Source organism: Bombus huntii, chromosome 4, assembly GCF_024542735.1.
Source record: "Bombus huntii isolate Logan2020A chromosome 4, iyBomHunt1.1, whole genome shotgun sequence".
NCBI classification, from domain to species: domain Eukaryota; kingdom Metazoa; phylum Arthropoda; class Insecta; order Hymenoptera; family Apidae; genus Bombus; species Bombus huntii.
Genome location: NC_066241.1, coordinates 9,156,575 through 9,179,886, shown reverse-complemented (window position 1 = coordinate 9,179,886; position 23,312 = coordinate 9,156,575). Strand labels below are relative to the sequence as shown.

Below are 23,312 nucleotides of genomic sequence, written 5' to 3'. Positions count from 1 at the left end.
GTGAGATATGTTAGTGTCGACATTAGCGAATAGTGAACAGTGAACTTCAATTAATACCGTCTTAATATCTGTTTTTCAGCACGATCAGTGCATATAAAAGTTATAAAACATGATCGAAGATGAATCGAACCAATAAAACGTAAAATACATTTGCAATATTTACATCTGTTGTTGCGTTATTCATTTGTTGTTATATGATTTATTAAATACTATAATATCGACCAAATTACAATGTTTTCTAATATTAAAATATTGTAGTTTCACACAATTATTTTATATTCTCATTGTCAATAGACAAAAACGATTTTGTGAAACAATTATTAAGTGCAAAGTTACAACCATGGGAAATTTGAAAAATAGCTAATTAAAAAAGCTATTTGGGATGTCTTATAAGATTTGTTACGTTGAATTTCATCTCAATATATCTTTTATAATGGATTTTATTTGATAAAAACTTGTACTCTAGTTTATGTGTAAAATATTAACATTATGGATTTATTATTGTTCATACCAATTCATACGTTCAAAGAAACACGATAAAGCGACACCTGTTGGTATTTATGATTATAGTTGAACTGTTAAAGGTTTTAGACACAGAAGTTCAAGTGTGAGTTTAATTGTGGAGTAGGTCTTTTTATTCTTTCCTATTTCTTTGTCATTTTTTATTCGTGAATTGTTAAGTGTTACGTTCTTCAAATGCATTTTGTTATGCAGTTTTTGATACGTTTTCACGTATGTACTTACTTGTCTATATATGATTCTTTACTGGTATTGAATATCAGTTCTTCATTTGAAATTTTTATTAATTACAACGTTCTGTTCAGTGACGATTGATCATTTGTTTAAGTCGCAAGTCAGCAGAAGGCACCGATAATAATAAGATTTTTGTGCAACTGATTATGGAGAAAATTGTGAAGAATACCAATAAAATCACTATATAAAGGTCAGTCAGTGAGAGAGGTTAAAGTAAGTAAAATAATGAAGTGGACAAATGATCATTCACGACAAACAAAAATATTACCTACATTGCCTATAAAGGCAAGTTAGTAAAAAAGATCTCTAAGTAAGAAACAAATTTTGATGAAAAGTTTAGTTAAGCATCGATACACGCAAGATAATAATATATATATGTATAATGAAAAATAAACAAAAGTTATCGCGCAAGCATATTCCACATGTTAATCAACGGTTCTTCGACGGCATCTTATCATGCACGATAACAATAGACCGGGTGGACTAATAATATTTAACAGTATATATACATACGTACACATAAGTAAATTCATCGTATTTTTGCGGGAAAAGTTACTAAAGAAATAGAGTTCGAGTATCGACAAATTGAAAAATATACACGTGTACACGTTATACACGTACGTATTGAGCAATTGGATATATGTATTTTTAAGATGAAGAAAGCAACAGAGATGTTTCTAATTTTGAAAATTCCTAATTCATTATTTAAAACCAAAGTTTAGTCTTCACGATTGACATGTAAGTTGCCAACGCGATGTTAATGCACGTTAATCCGGCCTCGAGTCCCGAGATAATTGCATAATATGTATATATGCGCATGTACTTAGATTTGTACGTAATACGCACGCGTTTACTTGATTATCTTTGATAAAGTTGTCACTTCCAAGTGTTTACGTGTTTATGCTTTAATTCATTTTGCTATTAAATTAATATTTTGAGATTTATATCGATTATGTATCCGCATTCTGGCATCCATATAAATGACACGCATGTATATATAACAACATTAAAGCTTAAGACATGTTACATGTTTACCAAATCAGATGTATAGATCACGATCAAGATTAGCAAAATCAAATTACCCATGATGCGGAGAGATCAAGAGTACAAGGAATGTTATAAGTGATAAAAAAATATTTCGTTTTACAGAGAAAGAAAAAGACTATGCAGAGAGGTAGAAAGTATGTTTTCACAGCAAAATCTTTTGTCTTGTTCGAACTAATATTTTTTCAAAAATATTTTTCTTTGATTCCGTCTCCTTTGAATCGTGATATAAAAATACAAACGATATATGAAACCGAGGATGAAAAATTCTTTTTAGTTACATACATATATTACAAACTGTCCTTGCTAGAGTTACATTTGTCATTTGAAAATATAAATAACCGTAATTACTGAAAACGTTTATATCTTTGCATAAAGATTGTATTACAGTCCGTAATTAAACAATTATGAATAATTCGTGATGTTTAGTGTAATCGAAATCGTTGCATATAGTATGTATTATAATAAGTTTAAGCGATAAATATAAATAAAAAACAAAATAAGAAAATATGTAGGAAGAATTTTCATATATCGTAATAACTATGTAAGACAAGTCTGCTATAGCTTTTATAGACCTTTCTCAAGCTCATCCTTTAGATGCAAGCTTTGAAAAGACTTCTTTTTAAACGTTTCTAAATGGTTGCTTCAATAATAAAGAGGACCCAAGATAGCTACTGCGACACGCTGATAGTATGTACTCTACATACTTACGTATATACAATCCTGTTTCTTCAATGCTTTTTATACTATGTAACACTACATTATAATTATAATTTGTTTTCTTTGCTTTTTGTTATAATATCCAAGTAGTTACGAATACATGTTCATATATGCATAAATACGCACGCACGCGCATAAATAATAAAATATATTTGTTAGAAATTTAGAAGAGAAGAATAAAACTAGAAGATTGTAAAGAAAAACTAAAGACAGAAATGTGTGCATACGTATTCATTTGGTACATTCATGTGAACGGAATAAGCAGGAAACGGTTAGTTGAGGGTAATAAACAGACCGTTTAAGCATCCATTTTCAACAAAGCTTTGGCAACTTGACGGCGCAATGAAGTTAGTTACGCGATTAGCAGCTTTCACGTATTAGCTTTCATATGTTATCATCTACTACGCAAACAAAAGTCTAAACTTAAAAACCTGAAATTTCACGTATTTATTTGCGAGCTCGCAGTTTATGAATGTTTATTTGTTTTGGGAGCTAGTAATATCCGTCGTTTACTTTTCATATAACCTTAAGGAAATTCGTTTCTATCGAAATCATACAAAGTTATTCTCATTGTTTTTTCTTATTTCTATCTGTTTGGTGTATAGTCGTGTAACACATAATGGTGTTACCGACGAAGCCGTATAATGAAAATTAGATTCGTTTTATTAGCAAGTTCATACATAAGTAAAATATTTCATGCACTGGAAGGAAGCTATTCAATATTTAATACAATTTATATACAACAAGTTAAATATATAAAATATTTATAGAAACAAATATTTCTTCGGTCAGATCAATAATTTTGATCTTTAATTATAAAATCACTTTATTGTGTCGCATCTTTTTGTATTTTTTCACACGCTGAAAGTGCAGTATGTATAAATATAGTACGAAAGATAAAAAAAGAATAAAATAGAAGAAAGTAGAAGAAATATAGACAAGACGGAACAAAACAGAACAGTACGGAACGGAAGGAAATGAAACAAGATAGAATGAAATAGAACGGAATAGGACTGAACAGAACGAAACGAAGCGGAATGGAACGGAACGAAGCGGTACGGGTATGAATCGGACCAGATCGGAGCAAGCTGTATTATGGCATGATAGTGAGGTAGTAAAAAGCGTGGCGGGATAGGAAGAATAGTAGGGGTAGAAATGGATTGGAAGAGGAGGGATAGGTAGAAAAGGATGTAAGCAATTTGTCAGTGATGGAAACGGTATAGCAAGAGGAGGTATATGTAATGTTTTCCCCCTCTTAAGATACTGTTGAGGCCCAAGCTTTCCGAGTCCACTCGTGTCGGTCAGTTCGTTAGTAATTACGCGGCAAGAGATAAGTTTGGGTAGGCGCGTAGCATTCGGTGTTGTGTAAAATAAAAAAGCTTTGGGTGTGGCGTTTGTTTTTATAGTATTTAGTGGAAAGTTATTGGCAATTTAACTCATTGAACATTATTATCTACTTATTCGTTGCGATAAAAAAAAATGTGGGATTCACAAGTTGGATGATACTTGTGTATATCACGAAAGTGTTTTTCCCGCTAACGGGCTGGATTATACGAGTATTAAGCTCATCGTTGAACTGCTTATACTTAATTGGAAACATTTTTTGGGAGATAGAAAAATGCTTGATATTCGACAGGTTTTTATAAACAAATTTTTACGGTTTCGATTGGATTTGTCTACAATAACAGTTTATATGAATGCGATGAACAACAGGAAGTTTCGCATAAGTTATAAGGAATGACTACTACTGCTTTAGATTTAAAAAAAATTTGTATATTTCGAAATTTCCTAAGATTAACTCTAGATCAAGAAGATTTTCATCTTCTTTATCTTCTTTATCTTTTTTTCCTTTGAAGTGTTTGGCTTTATTTGGATAGTCGTTCATCTTTCTTGTACTTTGTATTTCGCTTGACTGTATTAGAAGAATGACAGTCTCAGAAGAGTAAGTACGATGACACATCAGTCTCCTACCTTTCTCCACTTTTCATTTTTCCTGTGTTTCAATTGTATTTGTTATACCGAGCATTTCTCAAGTATTTTTTCGTATAATTCTTTATTAGTAGTTTATAATAGACTAATTTAATTATTTTCTAGTTTTAAATGTTATGTTGCTTCAATCGTTTATTATACGTATGTAACGTGCGGAAATGCGAGCAATGTTGGAAAACACCTGTTTTTGAATCGTATAACGAGCTGTTGCGAATTTGAATTTGCACAAAGCAAAAAAGAAAAGATATAGTTTTTTACGTAGTTGACGAAACGTAGATTGTTTTACGTGGCATTTTTCTTTCCATTCTTCACATTGTATATGCAAATATTTATTTGTATGCGAGAACGTTGTATCCGACACTGCATACGAGACTATGTATATGTGAACGTGAACATGCCGTGTACTGGCATACTTATGTGTATGCGAACACCGTACATGCGTGAGACAGAGGGGAGAGAGCGCATAATGAAATCACATAGCGCGGTATAGGCGTGTTCTTGGATTAAAAGTTTGACGATAGCTGAGCGATTGAAAGTGGGTAGGTGATATAGAGAAAAAGAGCATCAAAGAAATGACAGAATGATGCAAAGTGCAACGTGCGTGAGGAGGGTACTCGAGCGTGTTCGAGAATTACTCGAGCGCGCTTTTAAGGTTTTAAGATCGAATGCACACTCGGTCGAAGGAGATTGGAATGCGTGGTATGCGACTTGTTCGTTGGACGTGTTTCACTCCGAGTTAAACCGATTGTATTCGAACATTACCGAGAATGTCCGAGTCGAGACGACCCCAACCGATTCAAACCGACTCTTTTCTTGCCGATTGTGACAAAACTTGTTTCGCTTTGTTACTCTATTGCTATTTCTCGGATACATCGCGAGCTTGATCTTGCTTCATTTTTGAGGATTATGTATGTTTTTTTAAAAGTTGTCCCCTACTGTATGTGTTAGGCATTCTCAAAAAGCAACATCGTGCGTAGAAAATATTTCTGTTCGGTAAGCTCTGTTCTTTTCAAGGAGACAAGAAACCTTCTATATTGCCTCCTATAATTTTACATGTACACATATGTTTAATATATCAGAGATAAACGCTGGTTTAAGAATATGCTTGTTAGTGGCATTTGTCTGTTTTTCAATATTTCGATTGGTAATCTAATTTGATCGAACCGCTTCCGTCGATGACGACCACTTGGAGTATATCGCGATGCAATGGGAACACATTTGTGTAACGGTGTAATCTTTTTATTTGTAAGCGATAGGTATATCCCGTTTGTTATCTTATATACTCGATCGATTGAAATTCGATCTAATAGCAATTATTCGAAAATCGATCCGAACAGTATGTAGATGGTGATAAGCTTTTACTTGAGAAAATGATTGTCAGAGAAGTTAATTGGCGCGTAACAAACCAATACAATTGAAACGAGTATATTTGTCCGGTATGTTTAAGCTGATAGAGTAAAATATACGCGACTTGATGAAAGGCATATAAAGCGGCATTGATGAAAAATCAACAAAAATTTGGTAAAAGAATATAATCTTTATTCTCGTTCCTTTGGGTGGATTTTAGAATGGCCACGGAACTGGCAAACAAGAAGGCCGAGCGCGAAGCTCTGCGTGGTGTTATTCAGCAATGGAATGCCAACAGGTTGGATCTGTTTGAGCTTTCAGAACCGAACGAGGTGAATTATTCCGCTTACTGCACCTGATTCTTTCTTTTATTCAAGAGATTTAATTTGATCGCAACGTTCGACAATAGCGTTCGACATACTCAATGTTTATTTGTACTTTTCAGGATTTGGAATTCCATGGAGTAATGAGATTTTATTTCCAAGATAGCGGTCAAAAGGTCGCAACAAAATGTATTAGAGTAGCGTCGGATGCGACGAGTCAAGCGGTCATCGAAACGCTTATTGAAAAATTCCGTCCAGATATGCGAATGCTTTCGGTTCCTGAATACGCACTTTACGAAATTCACGAAAATGGTGGTAAATATAATAGTAATAGAGGTTGTTAGCAGTTAAAGTATATATTGACATAGCAATTAGTCATGATGTTATCCTCCTTGTCTCTTCTTCTCCTTTTTCTTCTTCTTCTTCTTTTTCATTATTTACAGAAGAACGTAAGCTTGGGCTTGAAGAAAAGCCATTGTTAGTGCAATTAAATTGGCACATCGATGACCGTGAGGGACGCTTTTTGTTAAGAAGAATCGATGACAAAACCAACGCTCAAGGTGTTGGTTTCTCTTCTTCGGATGGGTCTAGTTTTCGCAGAAAGTTGAGTAAACGCGAGAAGAAACAGATGAAGAAACAGGAAAAGCTGAGTCGTTTAAAGAGTTTAGAACAAGATGAAAATACTATACCCGTCGATCAAAATGGAGTAGCTGAAAAACTTTACACGGGTGAGTGGATAACAAACGATATATGTCGTTATATTGTCGATATATCAAGCGAGTTATACATATAGTAAGACTATTTCGATGTTATTGATGATATTGATACAACATGGCCATTTCTAATCTGGCTGTGTTTCAATGTATATATCGTATGGTACAACACAATAATGTTCCCATTTTAGAGTTACCTGAAACAAGCTTTACCAGAAGTATTTCAAACCCGGAAGCTGTGATGAGAAGACGACGTCAACAAAAATTGGAGAGAAAATTGCAACAATTTCGTAGTAAAGATGGCGGTCCCGATACTGGCGGAACGCTGAAAATTTACGGCGAGGCGCTATGCAAAGACGTTCCATATAAAACATTGCTTTTAAGCGTCCGAGATTCAGCAGTTCAAGTCGTACGAGAAATGCTTTCTAAATATGGTTTAGAGAAGGTGGATCCACAGCAGTATTGTCTCGTACAGGTCAGCTAAATATTTCTTTTACTTTCCACATCTTTTCGTCTGTATAAGAAGTTTATAGCGTATATATACAATAGAATGCTACGGAATTATCATTTATAATATCATGTGCTACGTGGAATGTCGAACAATTTATATACATGTATATTTTTCAATATTTCGTTTTTCAATGCTTCGTTTCGTATGTTACAGGTAAATAGTGAAAATAATATTAATGGAGGAACACAGCAGGAGTATATACTAGACGATGACGAATGCCCTCTAGCCATTCTTATGAATCATCCTTCTACACGCGGTAAGTGTAGTTAGAGCTTTTAATAGGAATAATTCTATTTATATATTATTACAATTTTAATCGTGAAAAAAGGATAATTTTCACTTATATCTGAGTCAGAAGGTGTAAGTGGGGAAAAAAAGTAGACGTGGTTCATGAATTCATAGATATAGATAGGTACGAATAAAACAAAAATTGATAGAACTCAAATTACAAGATATAGAAGCTCAGGATGGACAAATTTTAAGAATTATCAACAATTTTACATAGCGTTGATATAACAGCATAGTCGTATTCAGATTCCTCAGTTCACATTATGTCCTGCCGTGCCGTGTCGTGCTCTGTCGTGTATTCTAGTGTACTACAGTGTATACACTATGTCAATAGATATAATAAGTTGTGGCGTGCGCGTGCTTGCCGAGACCAAAGAACCGCCCACCAACCCTTGTTTCTGGCTGCAATGCTTAAATTCAGTCGCGCAATATTGTGACGTAATTTAATGTTACTTCTGTTAGCAGTCGTGGTATCAACTTTTATACTGCAAACAAATTTTAAAATTTTAAAAATATAAAAAAAGGATTTTCCTTTATCTCTTCGTTTGTTCGAAATGTTTGAAGTTCCATGCAGTAATCTGGATAAAACAATATTCTAAGTTTTCGATACACAATACGTCGTTGAATAGTGAACAAATATTACAAGTTATCGAGTGACGTGTCGAATGATAAACATTAAAGCGTTAAGTAAAAAACTGGTATTGTTCTTTCTTCTATTAATCAGCCAATTTAAAAATTCGGTATTTTTTCTCTACTCTTCTTTCTCGCGCAATCTTGGGCAAAACAGAAAAAATTTGTTAAATTTAGAATATGCAAAAAAAATCGTTGGAAAAAAATAGGGAGAAAATACAATCTGTGTCTCAATTTTCTTTATAATATAAAGTTGGCCATATATCTTCTTTAATTTTAATTATAAAAGAAAAAAATGTGAAATATAGAGGACCAAAATTGAAGTGATCGATCGAAGAAGGGACCACAGACGCGTGCGCACACGCATACATATATTCAGGGACCAAGTTAAGGAAATCGACGAATTTTATACACGATGATGGATTGGGGAATTAGACGTAAGAATCTTTAAAGTTATTCTGTCGATAACTAGTAATGATTTCTTGGTTGTTAATATTTTTCGATTGATACATTTGTAACGTAAATACGTTCACGAATTGCAATTGTGATATATATTATTCAGGGATAGAAATAGTTTCTGTGTATAATGCCGATAAAGCTTTTTATCAATAAGTTTTCGTATCTGTATATTATTGTATACTTATTAATTAATTATAGTAGGAATAATCTACAGTTTAATACATGTTCAAGAAGGTGGAAAATTGCTTGTCTTTCTATAGGTTGCAATATTCTTCTGATACGAACTCTATAATGGAGAACAGAATCGAAGAGAAATTTGAAAATATAAATTTCAATCGAGTATTGTTAAAAGTATAGGTTATTATATGGCTGTATATTTTCGGTTCGATCGATGGTTTCACATTGGTAATGGGTATAGATCGTTCAAAATAACGAAGTGAGAAGGTGTGGTTGTAACAGTAAACGTAGACTATGTAGGTCAGTTGGACACGCAAAGGGTATAAAATGTGACACAAGACTGTATGTATATCCGTGATACCAGAATGATATCTGTAACATAAAGAGTAAATTACGTACTTATTGTCATATGTATTAAAAATCCGCTAAATGGAACTTTCATGGGCATATACAAAGTTCAAAAGATACATTGGCACTTTAGATGGTTTTTCAGAGATTTCACAGATTTCACTCTAAATTTCCAAGTAAAATAATTTATATCTTTAATTCGATGGCCATATAAGACATGCAAAGATTATATTGTAGTAGAAGAAACAGAGTAAAGCGAAATAAGGAGATGACTATTCCTTTCGTTACCGTTCTATTATTCGAATCATGTCATGATATCCCTAAATTAAAATGTCGAAAGACATATTAATGATAAATCACATAGAGATAAATAGAGAGTGATGTAGGTTATTCTTTATATGAAAATAATATAGTCTTGGCAACCTACGTAGATTAAGAATAGATGTTTTATAAACAAAATGTGTTTTGCATTATTTACAGGTTCAATTATGTTTCATGTGCGAAGAAGACCTTCAGATTATGTGCCTCGGAAACGGAAGAAAAAACCTAGTGGCAAATGGAACGAATTAGATTACAGGTTTGTTGGAATGATAAAATTATAGCGGAAGAGTTCGTTCTAGGAAAAAAGAGTGCATCTAATTCTCGTTGTCTTTGATCAAAAGGAAAATATATTAAATTTATACGGGGGATTGGCTATACTGATGACCAATTGTAACTTACAACGGGAAACTTATAATTTGAGAAATATTAATGGAACCAATGATGGACCATGAGAGGCAATCGTTACAACATGTAATACGCATGGTTTGATTCGCAGATACGAAGACGAAAGATTGCCCTTTTCGCTAGAATTGAATCCTGACGGTAGCGAAATTCCAAACGGAGCTGGTGTGCGGCATCGGTTGCAGCCAAATGTAACGGAGGTGGGCTCGGAAAGGCCGATACCTATCCATCCATCTAGTCCGAGCAAGTCTACATCTGTCCCTGCTGCTGCTGTTGCTACTGTTTGCCATACTCGAAGCCCGACACATGCACCGGAATCAACGCACAATTATGAAACAACCTTTGATCTCGATGGAAATGTAGAAACTGCCAGTCTTACCAGTAGCAGGGATGGTAACAGGTAATATTTAATAGCTTTTTCTGTTTCACCGAAAAAATTCACGTTTACGTTGTTACATTTTTATAATGAATGGATTGTTTCCTAACAAGGAAATGTAGAGTGATTAAGCCACGACATGCATCTCGAAATATAAAATCCGAAATACGAATATGTTTTCTATATGAAAAACACAGTTGTATAAACAACTAACGTAAACAGATAAACATACACATAAGGATAAATTATCCAACGGTTGAGAAGACAAATTCAATCATAGCATTTCGGAGAACAACGTTGAATGATATCGAATTTTTCTGTTGTTTCGAACAGAACGTTGCAGAATGATCGACAGCCACGTGGGACGGATCCGATTTTACCAGCTGTATTAGAATTTCTCGAAGAAACGGAAGAAACATTTTTTCATGCGGTAATCACAGATGTTGAACCATCGGCGCCGCAGTTCAAATTGGCTCCAACGTATACGCTTTACTTGGCAGCGAGATATCGCGCAAGCACACATTATAGACCAGAATTGCAACCAACGGAGAGAGCTCATAGATTGACCGTGATGTTAGCAAATGTCGCTAGCATGATTCAACGAGTAATACAGGTAAATTAATGAAGAAATATATAATACTTCGATAACCTAACTCGAGATGATCTATTGAACAATTGAATCAGTACAAGTACAATCAGTACGGTAGATTGTGATGGTGAGGATATAAATATTACTGTTGTTATTTAATACATCATTCTATTCCATATCATTGTCGCAGGAACGGTATATGGATGCGTCCTCGTTGGCACTGTGGTTAGCAAACGGTTCAGAACTACTACATATGTTGAAAAACGATCGGCACGTAGGTGCGTTTTCAACCAGGGCACAAGATATTTTGACGGAAGCAGTTCATACAGCATTCGCGTCATTGGTTAGGTGCATTTCCTTGGAACTAGCACCGGCAATGTCACAGTTCATGGCAGATGCAGACGAACCTGCCAAAGAAGCCGGCGTTCTTCAAATATTTTCGAGCACGATGGCTTTACTTAGGCGATGCAGAGTAAACGCTGCACTTACCATTCAACTATTTAGTCACCTGTTTCACACAATAAACGCGACCGCGTTTAACGCTTTAGTTTCAAATGCCAACTTGTGCGTTAGATGGTTCGGTCGTAGATTAAAGGCGAGACTAAACGCTCTGGAAACTTGGGCTGAAAGGCAAGGCTTGGAACTCGCGAGTCAATGTCATTTGGCAACCATCATGCAAGCGACTCATCTTCTACAAGCTCCAAAATACAATGCGGAGGAACTTGCTACCTTGAGCTCTACGTGCTTCAAGTTGAATTCTCTTCAGGTCAGAGCATTGTTGCAAAAATATCAACCAGCTGCGGATGAACCAAGACTTCCTGCGGAATTGATCGAAAACGTAGTCAGAGTGAGTTGATATGTAAACTTATGTAATAATACATAAAAAGGATAAAGGTGGAAACATGGTAGAATTTCCAGTATATTTATAAGTAATGCGTTATCATATTAAATTCCAGGTAGCCGAAAGCGTGGCTGATACGCTCGCACGTGCTGATGGCAGAGAGATTCGACTCGAAGAAGAGCCTACGCTCGCTTTGGCGCTTCTACTTCCGGAGGATGGATACAGTTGCGAAGTTATTCGTGGTGTACCTCCAGGATTAGCTGAATTTTTAGCGCCATTGCAACGAGATGGTCTATGCCGTATGGCACCACAACCCACCAGTAGTGGATATTGGACTATATACATGATAGATCACCACAATAATGTAATTTGTTTTCTTTTTCCTCTCTTTTTTCCTTGTTCCCGTCTCCTTCCTCCTTCTTTTTCCCCCTTGTTCTGCTTCCTACCACGGCTAGCAATGATGATACTTGAACAATAATTAAGATCTTAATTACCAATAATATTTAATAGTTTCGCAGTCCAAGCGCAATGAGCAATAGATCTGGAGGTTATTCCTGTCATACAGGGCCGAGTGGTGCTCAGCCTGAGATACATGTAATAAAATTACACAAGTCTACCAATGGAATGGGTTTGAGCATTGTCGCAGCAAAGGTATGTGTTTTTGTATTATATGTATTATATTTACATGTAATTATATATTTTAAATCTTATCAAATACCTTGTTATCGCCAATAGAATATACATTCGGTTGCGATATGTTGCAGGGCGCCGGTCAGGATAGGCTCGGGATATATATAAAGAGCGTAGTTGCTGGTGGTGCTGCTGATGCTGTAAGTAAATCTCCATGTAGTACACAGAGACAAGAAGAAAATTTACATTTGACCACAAATAATTATTAATAATTATTCTATCATTAGTAAAATCTATCATTTATGTCCATATGTAAATCTCTATTGTTAATTTTGACATATATATACTACGTAGTTTAAACGAATACGCGAGTTAACATCTAATCGCATCTTTTTTACACAATATTAAAATATATACATACATATGCAGGACGGCAGATTGACGGCTGGAGACCAATTGCTAAAAGTGGACGGACAAAGTTTAGTAGGAATTACTCAGGAAAAGTAAGTAATGTATAGGTTGTGCTAAAGATTGTGTAATGGTTGTAGAACTATTTTAGGAGAAATTATCCATATTAATTCTTTCTATGGTTGGGCTTATAATAGCATTGACTTTGCTCTTTCGTAGAGCTGCTGAATATTTAGTACGTACCGGACCAATAGTAACATTGGAAGTTGCTAAACAAGGTGCCATATATCATGGTTTGGCCACTTTATTATCACAACCATCACCAGTAATGACCAGAGGTACGTATGTTGTTTGTTCGAAGACCGTTTTGAACTTTCTTTAATAATTACAATGCGATTCGATTGTGTCGTTTCACCGTTCGATAATTCGTTTCGCTTTAATACTGAGAAGGAAATATTACAAGAATTAAAATACCTTGAGAGTAAGGCAACGAGCTTAAAAAAGCGACGTGATAAAGAGAAAGAAACTGAAATAAGTGATCGCTTAAATTTATAGTGCAAAATATACTCCAATTCGTTCTCGCGCGATGCTTTTAATCTGCTAATTGCGGAATGTTAAACAGCTTATAACGCTTTCATGAATCGTTCTCGCTCGTATTATTCGTCGCCGCACGTCATTTTATTCATCGGGTTCTGGCTCTCGCGAAATAGCCAGATATAGATGATTGCTTAATTAACGCTTTACTAACTGATTGTTCTTGAGCAGTGCACAAGATTCGCCCCAAGTCCGAAAACTTGGAAGCTTCATCGGTGCAGGAAACGAACGAGCAGCCATCTACGTCACATTCAATGGGTAATTTGTTGAGCGTTCCAAGGCACGCGATCGGTTCGGAACGTTCGATCGATTCAGTACCAGGTGCGATTCTTTCTTCGATTTGTTCAAAGGACTTGGAATATAAATATTATCATGATTCCGATTTATTAAATTCTTCTCGCCTCGTCTCAGACGGTTCAAATCGGTACTGCAAACCATTATGGAGTATTTCACAATCGAAAGACCTGCGACAAACGTGTTTGCGGGATCGTACACCGTCGTCATTGTTAACACACACGCGGACTTACGCGGAACATACCGATAACGAGTCGGTAAAACAACAGTCTCAGCGGGGAAAGCGAGAAAATGTAGAAACAGTAGTTGGTGGTGGTAACAGTAGTGGTGATGGTGATAATGACCACGGTACAGATTTGCGTTCGAATTTGGAGCATGGTGATAGATATTTGCAAACACGCGATGGTACTATTTCGACGAATAATACACGCGCCTCAACCGATCAAAGAAACCACAGATCTGAAACGACAAGCTTGCCGTTTGTTTCGAAAGTTGAGCAACCTGTTCCATTTACCCAGCCAATGAATATGAACGCTGTTCAAACACCGTCAATCATTTTAAATTCGACAAATTCGGTTTCCACAACAACGGCGCTAGGTATCAAATGTGATAATTTTTCTCTCGATTCGATACCTTATATCGATCAAACGGATGACACCCCGATGTCATGTTATCCGTTAAACGAATTCAACGAGTATCAATCGGAGAATAATAACATATCTAATAATCGTGTAATTGATGTAACCAATATTTCACGAGATGATTTCACTGCATCAAATTTACCACGATGTAAAAACGACGTTATGGACAAATATTCCAGATGTTCGCAACAATCAGTGATTGAAAAAAGATCACAGATCATAAATGAGAATGGACAAGAAGAATCGAATAGGCAACAGGAATACGCAGAAACTAATAAAACGACAATTATTGGATTTCAAGCGTTGGAACAACGAGACAAAAATTACGAGATAAGAGAAAAAAAGGTGGAGAAAGACATATCAAATAAGGAGAACGGTGATTCCAAAATTTGCATGATTTCGAAAACAACGCCGAATGTTAATAACGCTGTAATTCCAGTATTAAATCTTGACTTGTCTGGTCTAGATAGCGATACGTCAAGTGATATATCGACTTTCAACAAATGTTGGAAATCACCGGAAGAGGTGCGCCTCGGTTGTGGTGGTCGCGTAGCCGCGTTGGCAAAACATTTTTCAAAACTCGGCGATGTTGAACCGATTCATCATCGACCTAATGCGATTAAATTATTAGAGAGCTCAAAAAAATTTGCTTCAGAACCTAATGTTGCTTCAATTCAAATTTATCAAAAGCGATCGGATTATCGTTTTCCCGCTATCGATGATGTCAATGAATGTCAATCCGAACTAGATTTGAGAAATAGCGAAATTAAACGGCGATATCTTGCACCAATTGGATTGGACCAAATGTTCGAAAAATCGACCATAGATCTGTTAAATGAAAATGGTGATGTTAACTATTATTGCTATCACAATAATTCAGCCGATGTGCGGAAAGGTCAATCAACAGATGGTAAACGGAAGTTGTCATTGTCAGAACAAAAACAGGTGATAGAACAACTGAGGGAAGTATCCGATCTCGATGGTGCGAGAGCATCGCTTCTTCCTTTTCGTTCTCCTTCTCTACCTTCTTTTCACGTATTGAATAAAGAAACAGACATGGAAGTTTCAAACAACATTTTCGTCGATACAGAGTCAGGTACAGCGTCATCGTTGTCTTTGCGTGAAATACAGGCGAATATTCAGAGATTCGTGTCATCATGGCCGACGGATATTGGAGAGAACAGTGTGCGAAGTGCGAACGCAAGCAAACCACTCTTATTCGATGGTAAATTGATCAAACGGTTGGCGAATTCCTATCCAAATATTGAAAAGGCAAAAGAATTATCACGTAATGAGGACAGCGAGCAGCGAAAACAGAGGTGGTGTAAACGAAAAAAATACCGTTCCACCAATGAATTGAAACGAACTACTGATCAACAGGGCGATGTTGATGAAGCATCATCGTTTCTCACTAACGATCAGCAGTATTTCCGATCTCGGAACGAGGATTCCTCGCAAGATAACGATAACGATAACAAAACAGTATACGGACTAAAAACTTGCAAACAAAATTTCATCGTCAAAGACAAATTCCAACAGAATCCGATGTCACGTGTCGCAGAAAAAAACCATTTCGATCTTTTACCGATTAAAAGCGATCAACATGCGTCAGTGGAGATAGAAAAAGAAACTTCGATAATTGATAAAGACATAGAGATCGATGTAAAGCTCGACCAACATTGGACAAAATCAGATTTATCCAAGATTTATCCAAGATCGAGTCAAACTCATCTAGATATTGGTTTCTTTTTACGTAAGCAATTGATTTTGCTCTCGCATTTTTTTAATGCGTGCCTTTCAATATTAGGAATAATGGATGTTGTGCAAGTTAATAGTCATTTACCAATGATCGACCTACCTCACGCATGTCAAGATAATTTTCTTTCGAGCAATTTTTCTTGTTCTTTTCCCTCTTCTACACAAAAGCACATCTTCTGTTTCTTCCGTTAGCAATTCGTTTCGCTATGAGATAAATGTTTATGTGCATGTTGTAAGTGTAGAGCGAAAGAAAATAAAGGAGAATGAATGAAAATGTATAAAAGAGAGGAATAGGACTTGCTTGCTTTTGTTAGAATTTAAATTTTACACGTCCGCTTTTTTTTCTGTCTTTGTACTTTGTATATATATACATTATACATATATAAATAACAACATTCGTACTTTACATGTATTTACTTTACGCTATTTACATGTGTTGTTATTATTGCTATTAACGAAACATGCATGCATACATTATTAAAACACAATCTCGCAGGAAGAAGTATATAATATATTGATGTAATAAACATAACCATTTTTTGAATAAAGCGTGCGATGCACGCGTGAAAAATTGATATTTTCTATATGATTTTTTGAATGATGTAGTCTATTCTGTTGATTTTTCATAATTGGCGGATGAATCACAATATACTGCTTGAGTTATTCATGCTTGTCTAAATGTTCATAATAAATATCATTAAAGTACAACATTACGCAAACATATGTTTCCGCACGTGTGACTATCGCAGGACCTCGTCGCATGAGTGAACGAGACTTACCATCTCGGCTTGGACGCGATGCTACTGCACCGCAACAACAAATACATACCAGCAAGTCCGTGCCAGCATTGCACAGTAAGTAGAAACAATAATTGAAGAAAGGAGAGTGAATGATAGCGAGATGGAGAGACTGTGCTATATGGTTGTCATTATCGTGTTGCTCGTTGGATTCACGCACTCCTTTCGCCTCTAACTTGGTCACACACTTTACTTTCGTGATATTATGACTCACTTCTAATCCGCTTTTCACCTTCTCGTTTTTCACTTCGTCTCGCCTCGCTTCATCTCGTTCCGTTTTGTTTCTTTTTCCTTTCTCTTTCTATTTTTTGTATCTAACATTTTACGCGCTATTTATTACATTATTACTATTATTTTTGCGTCATTGTTTTCTCACGTTGCCGGGTTAAAATTTTATCTCACAAAAATATGTATACTAATTAATGTGTGTCGTACGGTTCTGTAAAACAGATGTAGGAACGGATGGAAAACAACAGCACGAGGTGTTCAATCCTGGTTATAGCAGGGCATCGTCGAGTAACAGCGTTACACCGCCTGTTACGCAGCCACCTCCACCAATGACCACAATCAACGGTTCGACATCGCTACGTTCTCGGTAAGAGAATTCATTTTTCTTTCGAACTTTAGTGAATTTTTTCTTACTTTAGATCCTAACTGTACCATAAGAATTTTCGATTCCTTTTGCTTCCCAAAATAATTTTACCATCTTTTTTAAATCATGTTTATCCATTCCTCTTTATTTATATAATATATTTCTTCTTAAAATAGCTCGAGTCATAATTTACATGATCCAACAAAAATGGGAACATTACCACCGAGTGGGCTTGTGAGTAGACAACAATCGTCACCGAATTTGAACCCTGGTCAAACAACGAGTAACAATAGTTCAAGTGCTAATGTTGGGCCAAATTCGAATATTCTTCAAAGTAACGAAGCCGAAAGATTTTATCAAAACTTGAGCATTTATCGGAATCAAGACACGACGGCGACGACAACGACCGCGACCACGACCACCACCACGACCAAGCAACGACATAGTCCGTCTCAACATTCGGATGACAGGTAAATAGCTTTTATTTTTCTTATTTTTTATCATTTGTTTTAATAAAATTCTTTCATTTTGGTTTTCTTACTTTAGTTTTATTTTCTCGACCTGTGAATTTCAAATAAAACTATCTGATTTGTTCCTTTTCCGTGAATTTATAGGAATCCTCTGCAGCTGCAAAAGAACTCGAGAGGTTCACAAAATTCTTTGAATCGTCCGGGAACATTCGAAATGAATCAGGCCAGAGACCGTCCAATATCTGCATATGTACCTCAACCTCAACAACAATCTTACCTTGTTGGTGGTCTTTCGCAACAACAAGGCTGTGCAGCGCCTCCAAGATCTCAGTCATCTCGGGATATAATACGACAAGAAGCAAAGCTTCAAGAAATGCAAGAGGAAGTCAGAAGACGCGAATTACGAGGTGGCATTCCAGTCCCATTAAATCAGTATCGACCAGCCGCATATAATTTAAAAACAAATATGTCCGTTCAATCCCCGATAAGTTCTGCCGTCCGACCAACAAAATCTATCGGTTCCCAACCAAATTTGGGATCAAGTCCACCAGTAACAGTGTCCTCCGCACCATCAATCTCAACATCTGGTCATGTAACCACGAGACAAACGGGATCTTCGAATTATGGTTACTTGGATGCGCAATATGGCCCCTATATGGTCCAATATGGGAAATCCCCACACGTGCATCAACATCAACACCAACATCAATCTCAACCTCAATCGCAACATCAGCATCCGCATCAACATCAACACCAACATCAGCTTCAGCTTCAGCATCAACATCAGCATCAGCATCAACACCAGCACCAACATCAACATCAAAATATCCAACAACAAAATCTTGGACATATTCAATATGGACATGCTAGTATGACATCTGCCAGAGGAAAAAACGATTTAATTCGCTTACAATCCAACGGAATGTTGCTCGACTATGGAAGAGATCAAGGTACACGAGATATTGGAAAATTATATATGGATCAAAATCAACATGTTGCTGTTGGATCGCAGTATTATTTAAATTCGGATGTACGAAACGAACATTATAATGACGAAAGTGGAATAAATAGAGCGCAAACTGCGCCGGAAGGAAATACGATGTCTAATGAAATTCCAATACGGCCTACTTTACCGGAAGAAGGATATCCAGAAAGTCCTCCGCCGCCGCCGCCAAGCACTTCGACTCATCCACTTTATAGTAAACAATCGGATTCAAGGTAATATCTTGTTGGTTAATTAATGAAAGATTAGATAATATAGATGAGACTAAAAAACTGAAATAATATTTATCCACCCAGGTACACTGCGAGTATGCAGGATCCTCCTCGCGGGGGGTATTATCCAGCAAATACGACTGGAACTACATTACAACCACGTCAATATCAATATAGTGCTACAAATCCATGGCAACGAGAAGAGAAAGAAAGAGTAAGTTTATTTATTAAATGTATCTTTGTTATCGTTTTATTGTTATTATCATATGAAATTATTTAGGAACAAGCACGTAGAAGAGAAGCTGCAAGACAGTGGCGAGATCAACAAATAGCGGAATTAAGTGCGTTATCTCACAGAACATCACAACAGGAAGAACAACTGCGGGCTCTTCAGCTAGAAAGAGACTTTCAAAAAAGAGCTGAGGAAGTTGCCAATCAACAAGACGATGACGAAGAAAGTAATGATTTAGACACCGAGAACATAAGAGTACAACAAAGCCTGCTTCGTACAACGGTGCCACAAGATCGAAATAATTCATTGGAGCAACATCACCTCAACTTGCCTAGAACAAATGCAACCAATCAATCTATCAAAGGAAATCATACTGGTCAATCTGTTGGTGGTTCCCCGATGCATTCTACCAACGTCGTGCCAATACACACGGGCAATGGCTCATCTCAGCAATCTTCGCAAAATATTGTAAATACTTGTCTGCAACAGCAACAGCCACATCAACAGCAACAAGAGAGTTCTGGTTCGCATTTTTCGTCAGATCTTCAACATGAACACACCAATCAAATGCCAAATAACATAGGGCAAATTCAAATGTCATCCTTGCTTCATTTGACCTCTTCTCAAAAACCACTTGGTTTATCTCAATCTAACGAAGAAAAAGAAATGCATCGTAGACACGAGGAAATTAAGCGAAAACAAGTTGAATTCGATGACACTCAATCGAAAAAGAAGGAGGAAGAAATTAACAAACAACAGCAAATCCAACAAATGTATCAACAGCAACATCATTCGCAACAGCTGCAATCCCATTTGAAAACTCAACAAATGTTACATCCCAGTATGTTACGATTGGACAGCCTAATTATTAACGGATCAAGCGCCTCTTGTAAGTATTTATAACACTGTCAGTAATGACAAAATAAAAACAAAGTCCTCTTCTACTAATTGTCGCCATTTATGTTTGGATTATGTGTACATATATATTTTGATAGCCACGCATAATACTAGCAACGATGCGCCTCTGCCTCCGGAACGAGGTTCTAGTTATGCGGTTATGTCGCAACAAAGTACCCTGAGATCGAATAATGCAAACATATCTAATATAGTAACATTGGCTCAGCCGCAGTCAACGTCTGTTAAGAGAGTCTCTTTTCATGACTCAAATGCAAATGTAGAATCAATGCAACGAAGTGTTTCGTCTGGAAATTCGAGCGCAAGTCAGGTTCTGGCTATGGATGTCATTACAGAAGATCCAAATGTAAGATTATATATACACATACATATTATTTCTGAAATTGTGTACACTTTCGCACATGTTCAATCACATATTGTATTTTTAAATTATTTACATTTTTTATGCAGATAATATCATCATTTATTCAATATACATGTATTAGGTAGCTTCATCCTGCTTTCATTTCAATTCCAATTGAAAACTTTTATTACAAATTTTGATGGTTTGCCAATTTATAGTCGAGCAACTTAAAGTTACTACTATGTAAACGTATGTTCACTGTTTACTTATTACTTTCAGAATTTCATAAATGATGCAGAAATTTTATTGGCATCTCCAAAAGCACCCGAAGGATCCTGTGGGGCTCCAATTACTGGTAGTACGCCTGGTGTAATAGGTGCTCAAGAAGTGTACAAGTAACGCTATAATTTATTATTTTTTGTGCTCGAATGATTGCTAATAATCAGAAAATGAATCGTGGATTTTTACTTTATTGTTTTGTTTAGGGATCCCAGACAAAGAAGGCTCGCTGAAAAACAAAAGCAGCAACAAAGTTCTCAAGTTGGGCAAGTACCTGAAAAGCTAAGTTTTAAAGAAAAGATGAAAATGTTTGCTATGGAAACCGGTGAGGATGGAACGCCGCGGGACAAGGTAAAAATTTCACGTGCGCAGCGCGAAATAGATAATATTGGAAATCCCACTATCCCTACATTGAATAGCAATAATCACCACCACAATCATCACAATAATAATAACAATAATAACAGCAGCAGTGGCAGCAACAGCAGTACTAGCAACAACCCGAATAACAATAACAGTAACAGCAGTAATATCAATAACAACAGTAGCAACCGACAACAATAGAAATTAAGACTGAAAATTGAAAATTGATTTATTTTCTTTAGAATTATACTGTTACTAATATGAATAAATCAGATAGAATAGCATGGTCATGGTCCAAAACCAAACTGTTGTTATATTTAACGTAAAGTAGAGTGTATATGTATTATATTCATAATGGCACTGACTATTTTACATGAGTATACATGGATCATTCCAGCAACTATTTGCACAGACTTGACCAAGAGTATGCTATAAAAATGGATATAAATACAAGTAGTAGAACAATTATTAATTAGAACTATTAGGGTAGAATAAATGCATTCACACAATTTTATTATCTCTTGGCCTTCATATCTCTAGCATTTAGCTACATAGATAATGTTGAATGCATTTAATGCCTACTCATTCCATTGGACCAATTAGCGTTCTACGCAATAAATAAGGCTTATACCGAGGTCTAGGATATAACCTGGAACCTGAGAATTATTACATCGATTTTACTGAAACAACGTATCATAAAATTATACGTTATATCATGAATGTACATAGATAGAACTAGTTGAATTTTTAGAATTACTTGTTATTTACGATATTGTTTCGTATTTATATTTGATGTGACGCGTATCGGGTACTGAGTATTTCGACTTACGCGTATGCACCTTTTCGTTACACAGCCAAGAGGCACGATAGCTTTAATGCGATCGTCATTAATAAAACATACACGAATTTAATCAAATGTGTGGCAGCTTTAAAATAAGACAATGATTATGCAAACAGGGAAAGGATACACATTGGTATCTGACCAAAAGAAATTTCAAATGAAAAAACATGATTATTTACGCAATTAATCGTTGTTATGGAGCTAATTAGTTTTTTACAATAACCATAATTATTCCGTCTTCGGCTATGTACGTAGATATAATGGTCGGTCGATATCATAAGATTTTACTTTATGTGTGTCCATTGAATGACATACGTATAACTCCTTGTCGAGTGATAAAAAAGAGAACGCTATAATTCTTATATTTCTTTACATTACAACATCGAATTGTTTTTTGTTTTAACAATTGCGTATTCATGTAATACGTATTCATATACGTAAAAATACGTAAAAATCTATTGAAAAAAAAATTTACTGAAATGAAATTGACAAGGGGTAGAAAAATTAACAAAAAAGTAACGCGGTACATAAAAATATAATTTTTGTTGTGTACAGCGAATATAGAACATTACATAATATAGCTACACTATATTTTTTCTAACATATATTTTGATGTTCCGTTGATACGAAAGTAATTTGATAGTGATTTAAAACGAATATCCTACGACTGTATATCTTATTGCGAAGTATTGTCACAGTTTACTATTGTATACATTAACAATTATACATACATTTACAGATCACCTATTTTTTAATTATTGTAAAAGACGTACGATGCGATTGAGAAATAAAAAGAATTATTTGTAATCTATAGTGATCGAAAAAAGTATTTTAGGTAAAGAAAAATTCCTTGATTTTTATATAGTATCTAAATATACATACAAACAAAGAAAAAGAAACAATTTTTAGGTTATAAAAAATATATTGTCAGAAAATACAACAATATTACTTATAAGAAATTCTAACGGAGATTATTTGGATACGTATGTATATAGCAGGACGGAAATATTTTCAAACAATCATCAGTAAATAGAAAGGAAAGTATTATATAACATGCAAATAAATATAATAGAACTTTTCTCTGGTTTATGTATTTAACTACTTCCCTA

At 35.5% G+C, this 23,312-nt stretch overlaps 1 protein-coding gene across 12 annotated transcripts; it reads left to right on the top strand.

Annotated features, from left to right (window-relative positions):
- Positions 1–104: 104 nt before the first annotated feature.
- Positions 105–23,014, top strand: LOC126864789 (afadin-like). 12 transcript variants are annotated; one of them, XM_050616511.1, is made up of 26 exons: positions 504–732; positions 848–943; positions 6,074–6,185; positions 6,299–6,491; positions 6,620–6,904; positions 7,081–7,364; positions 7,554–7,656; positions 9,783–9,879; positions 10,120–10,425; positions 10,735–11,014; positions 11,181–11,837; positions 11,947–12,195; positions 12,342–12,482; positions 12,596–12,661; positions 12,891–12,964; positions 13,089–13,207; positions 13,635–16,151; positions 16,906–17,010; positions 17,404–17,548; positions 17,722–18,015; positions 18,160–19,233; positions 19,315–19,444; positions 19,511–20,351; positions 20,458–20,723; positions 21,000–21,115; positions 21,206–23,014. In XM_050616511.1, exons 3-26 carry the CDS (start codon positions 6,075–6,077, stop codon positions 21,561–21,563), a joined length of 8,811 nt encoding a protein of 2,936 aa, XP_050472468.1. In that variant the 5' UTR covers positions 504–732; positions 848–943; position 6,074; the 3' UTR covers positions 21,564–23,014. The 12 variants fall into 12 exon arrangements, with proteins under 12 accessions (XP_050472464.1, XP_050472468.1, XP_050472467.1 ...); XM_050616510.1 differs by having other exon boundaries at positions 825–943; XM_050616507.1 differs by lacking the exons at positions 504–732; positions 848–943 and adding an exon at positions 105–139.
- The last annotated feature ends 298 nt before the right edge of the window (positions 23,015–23,312 follow it).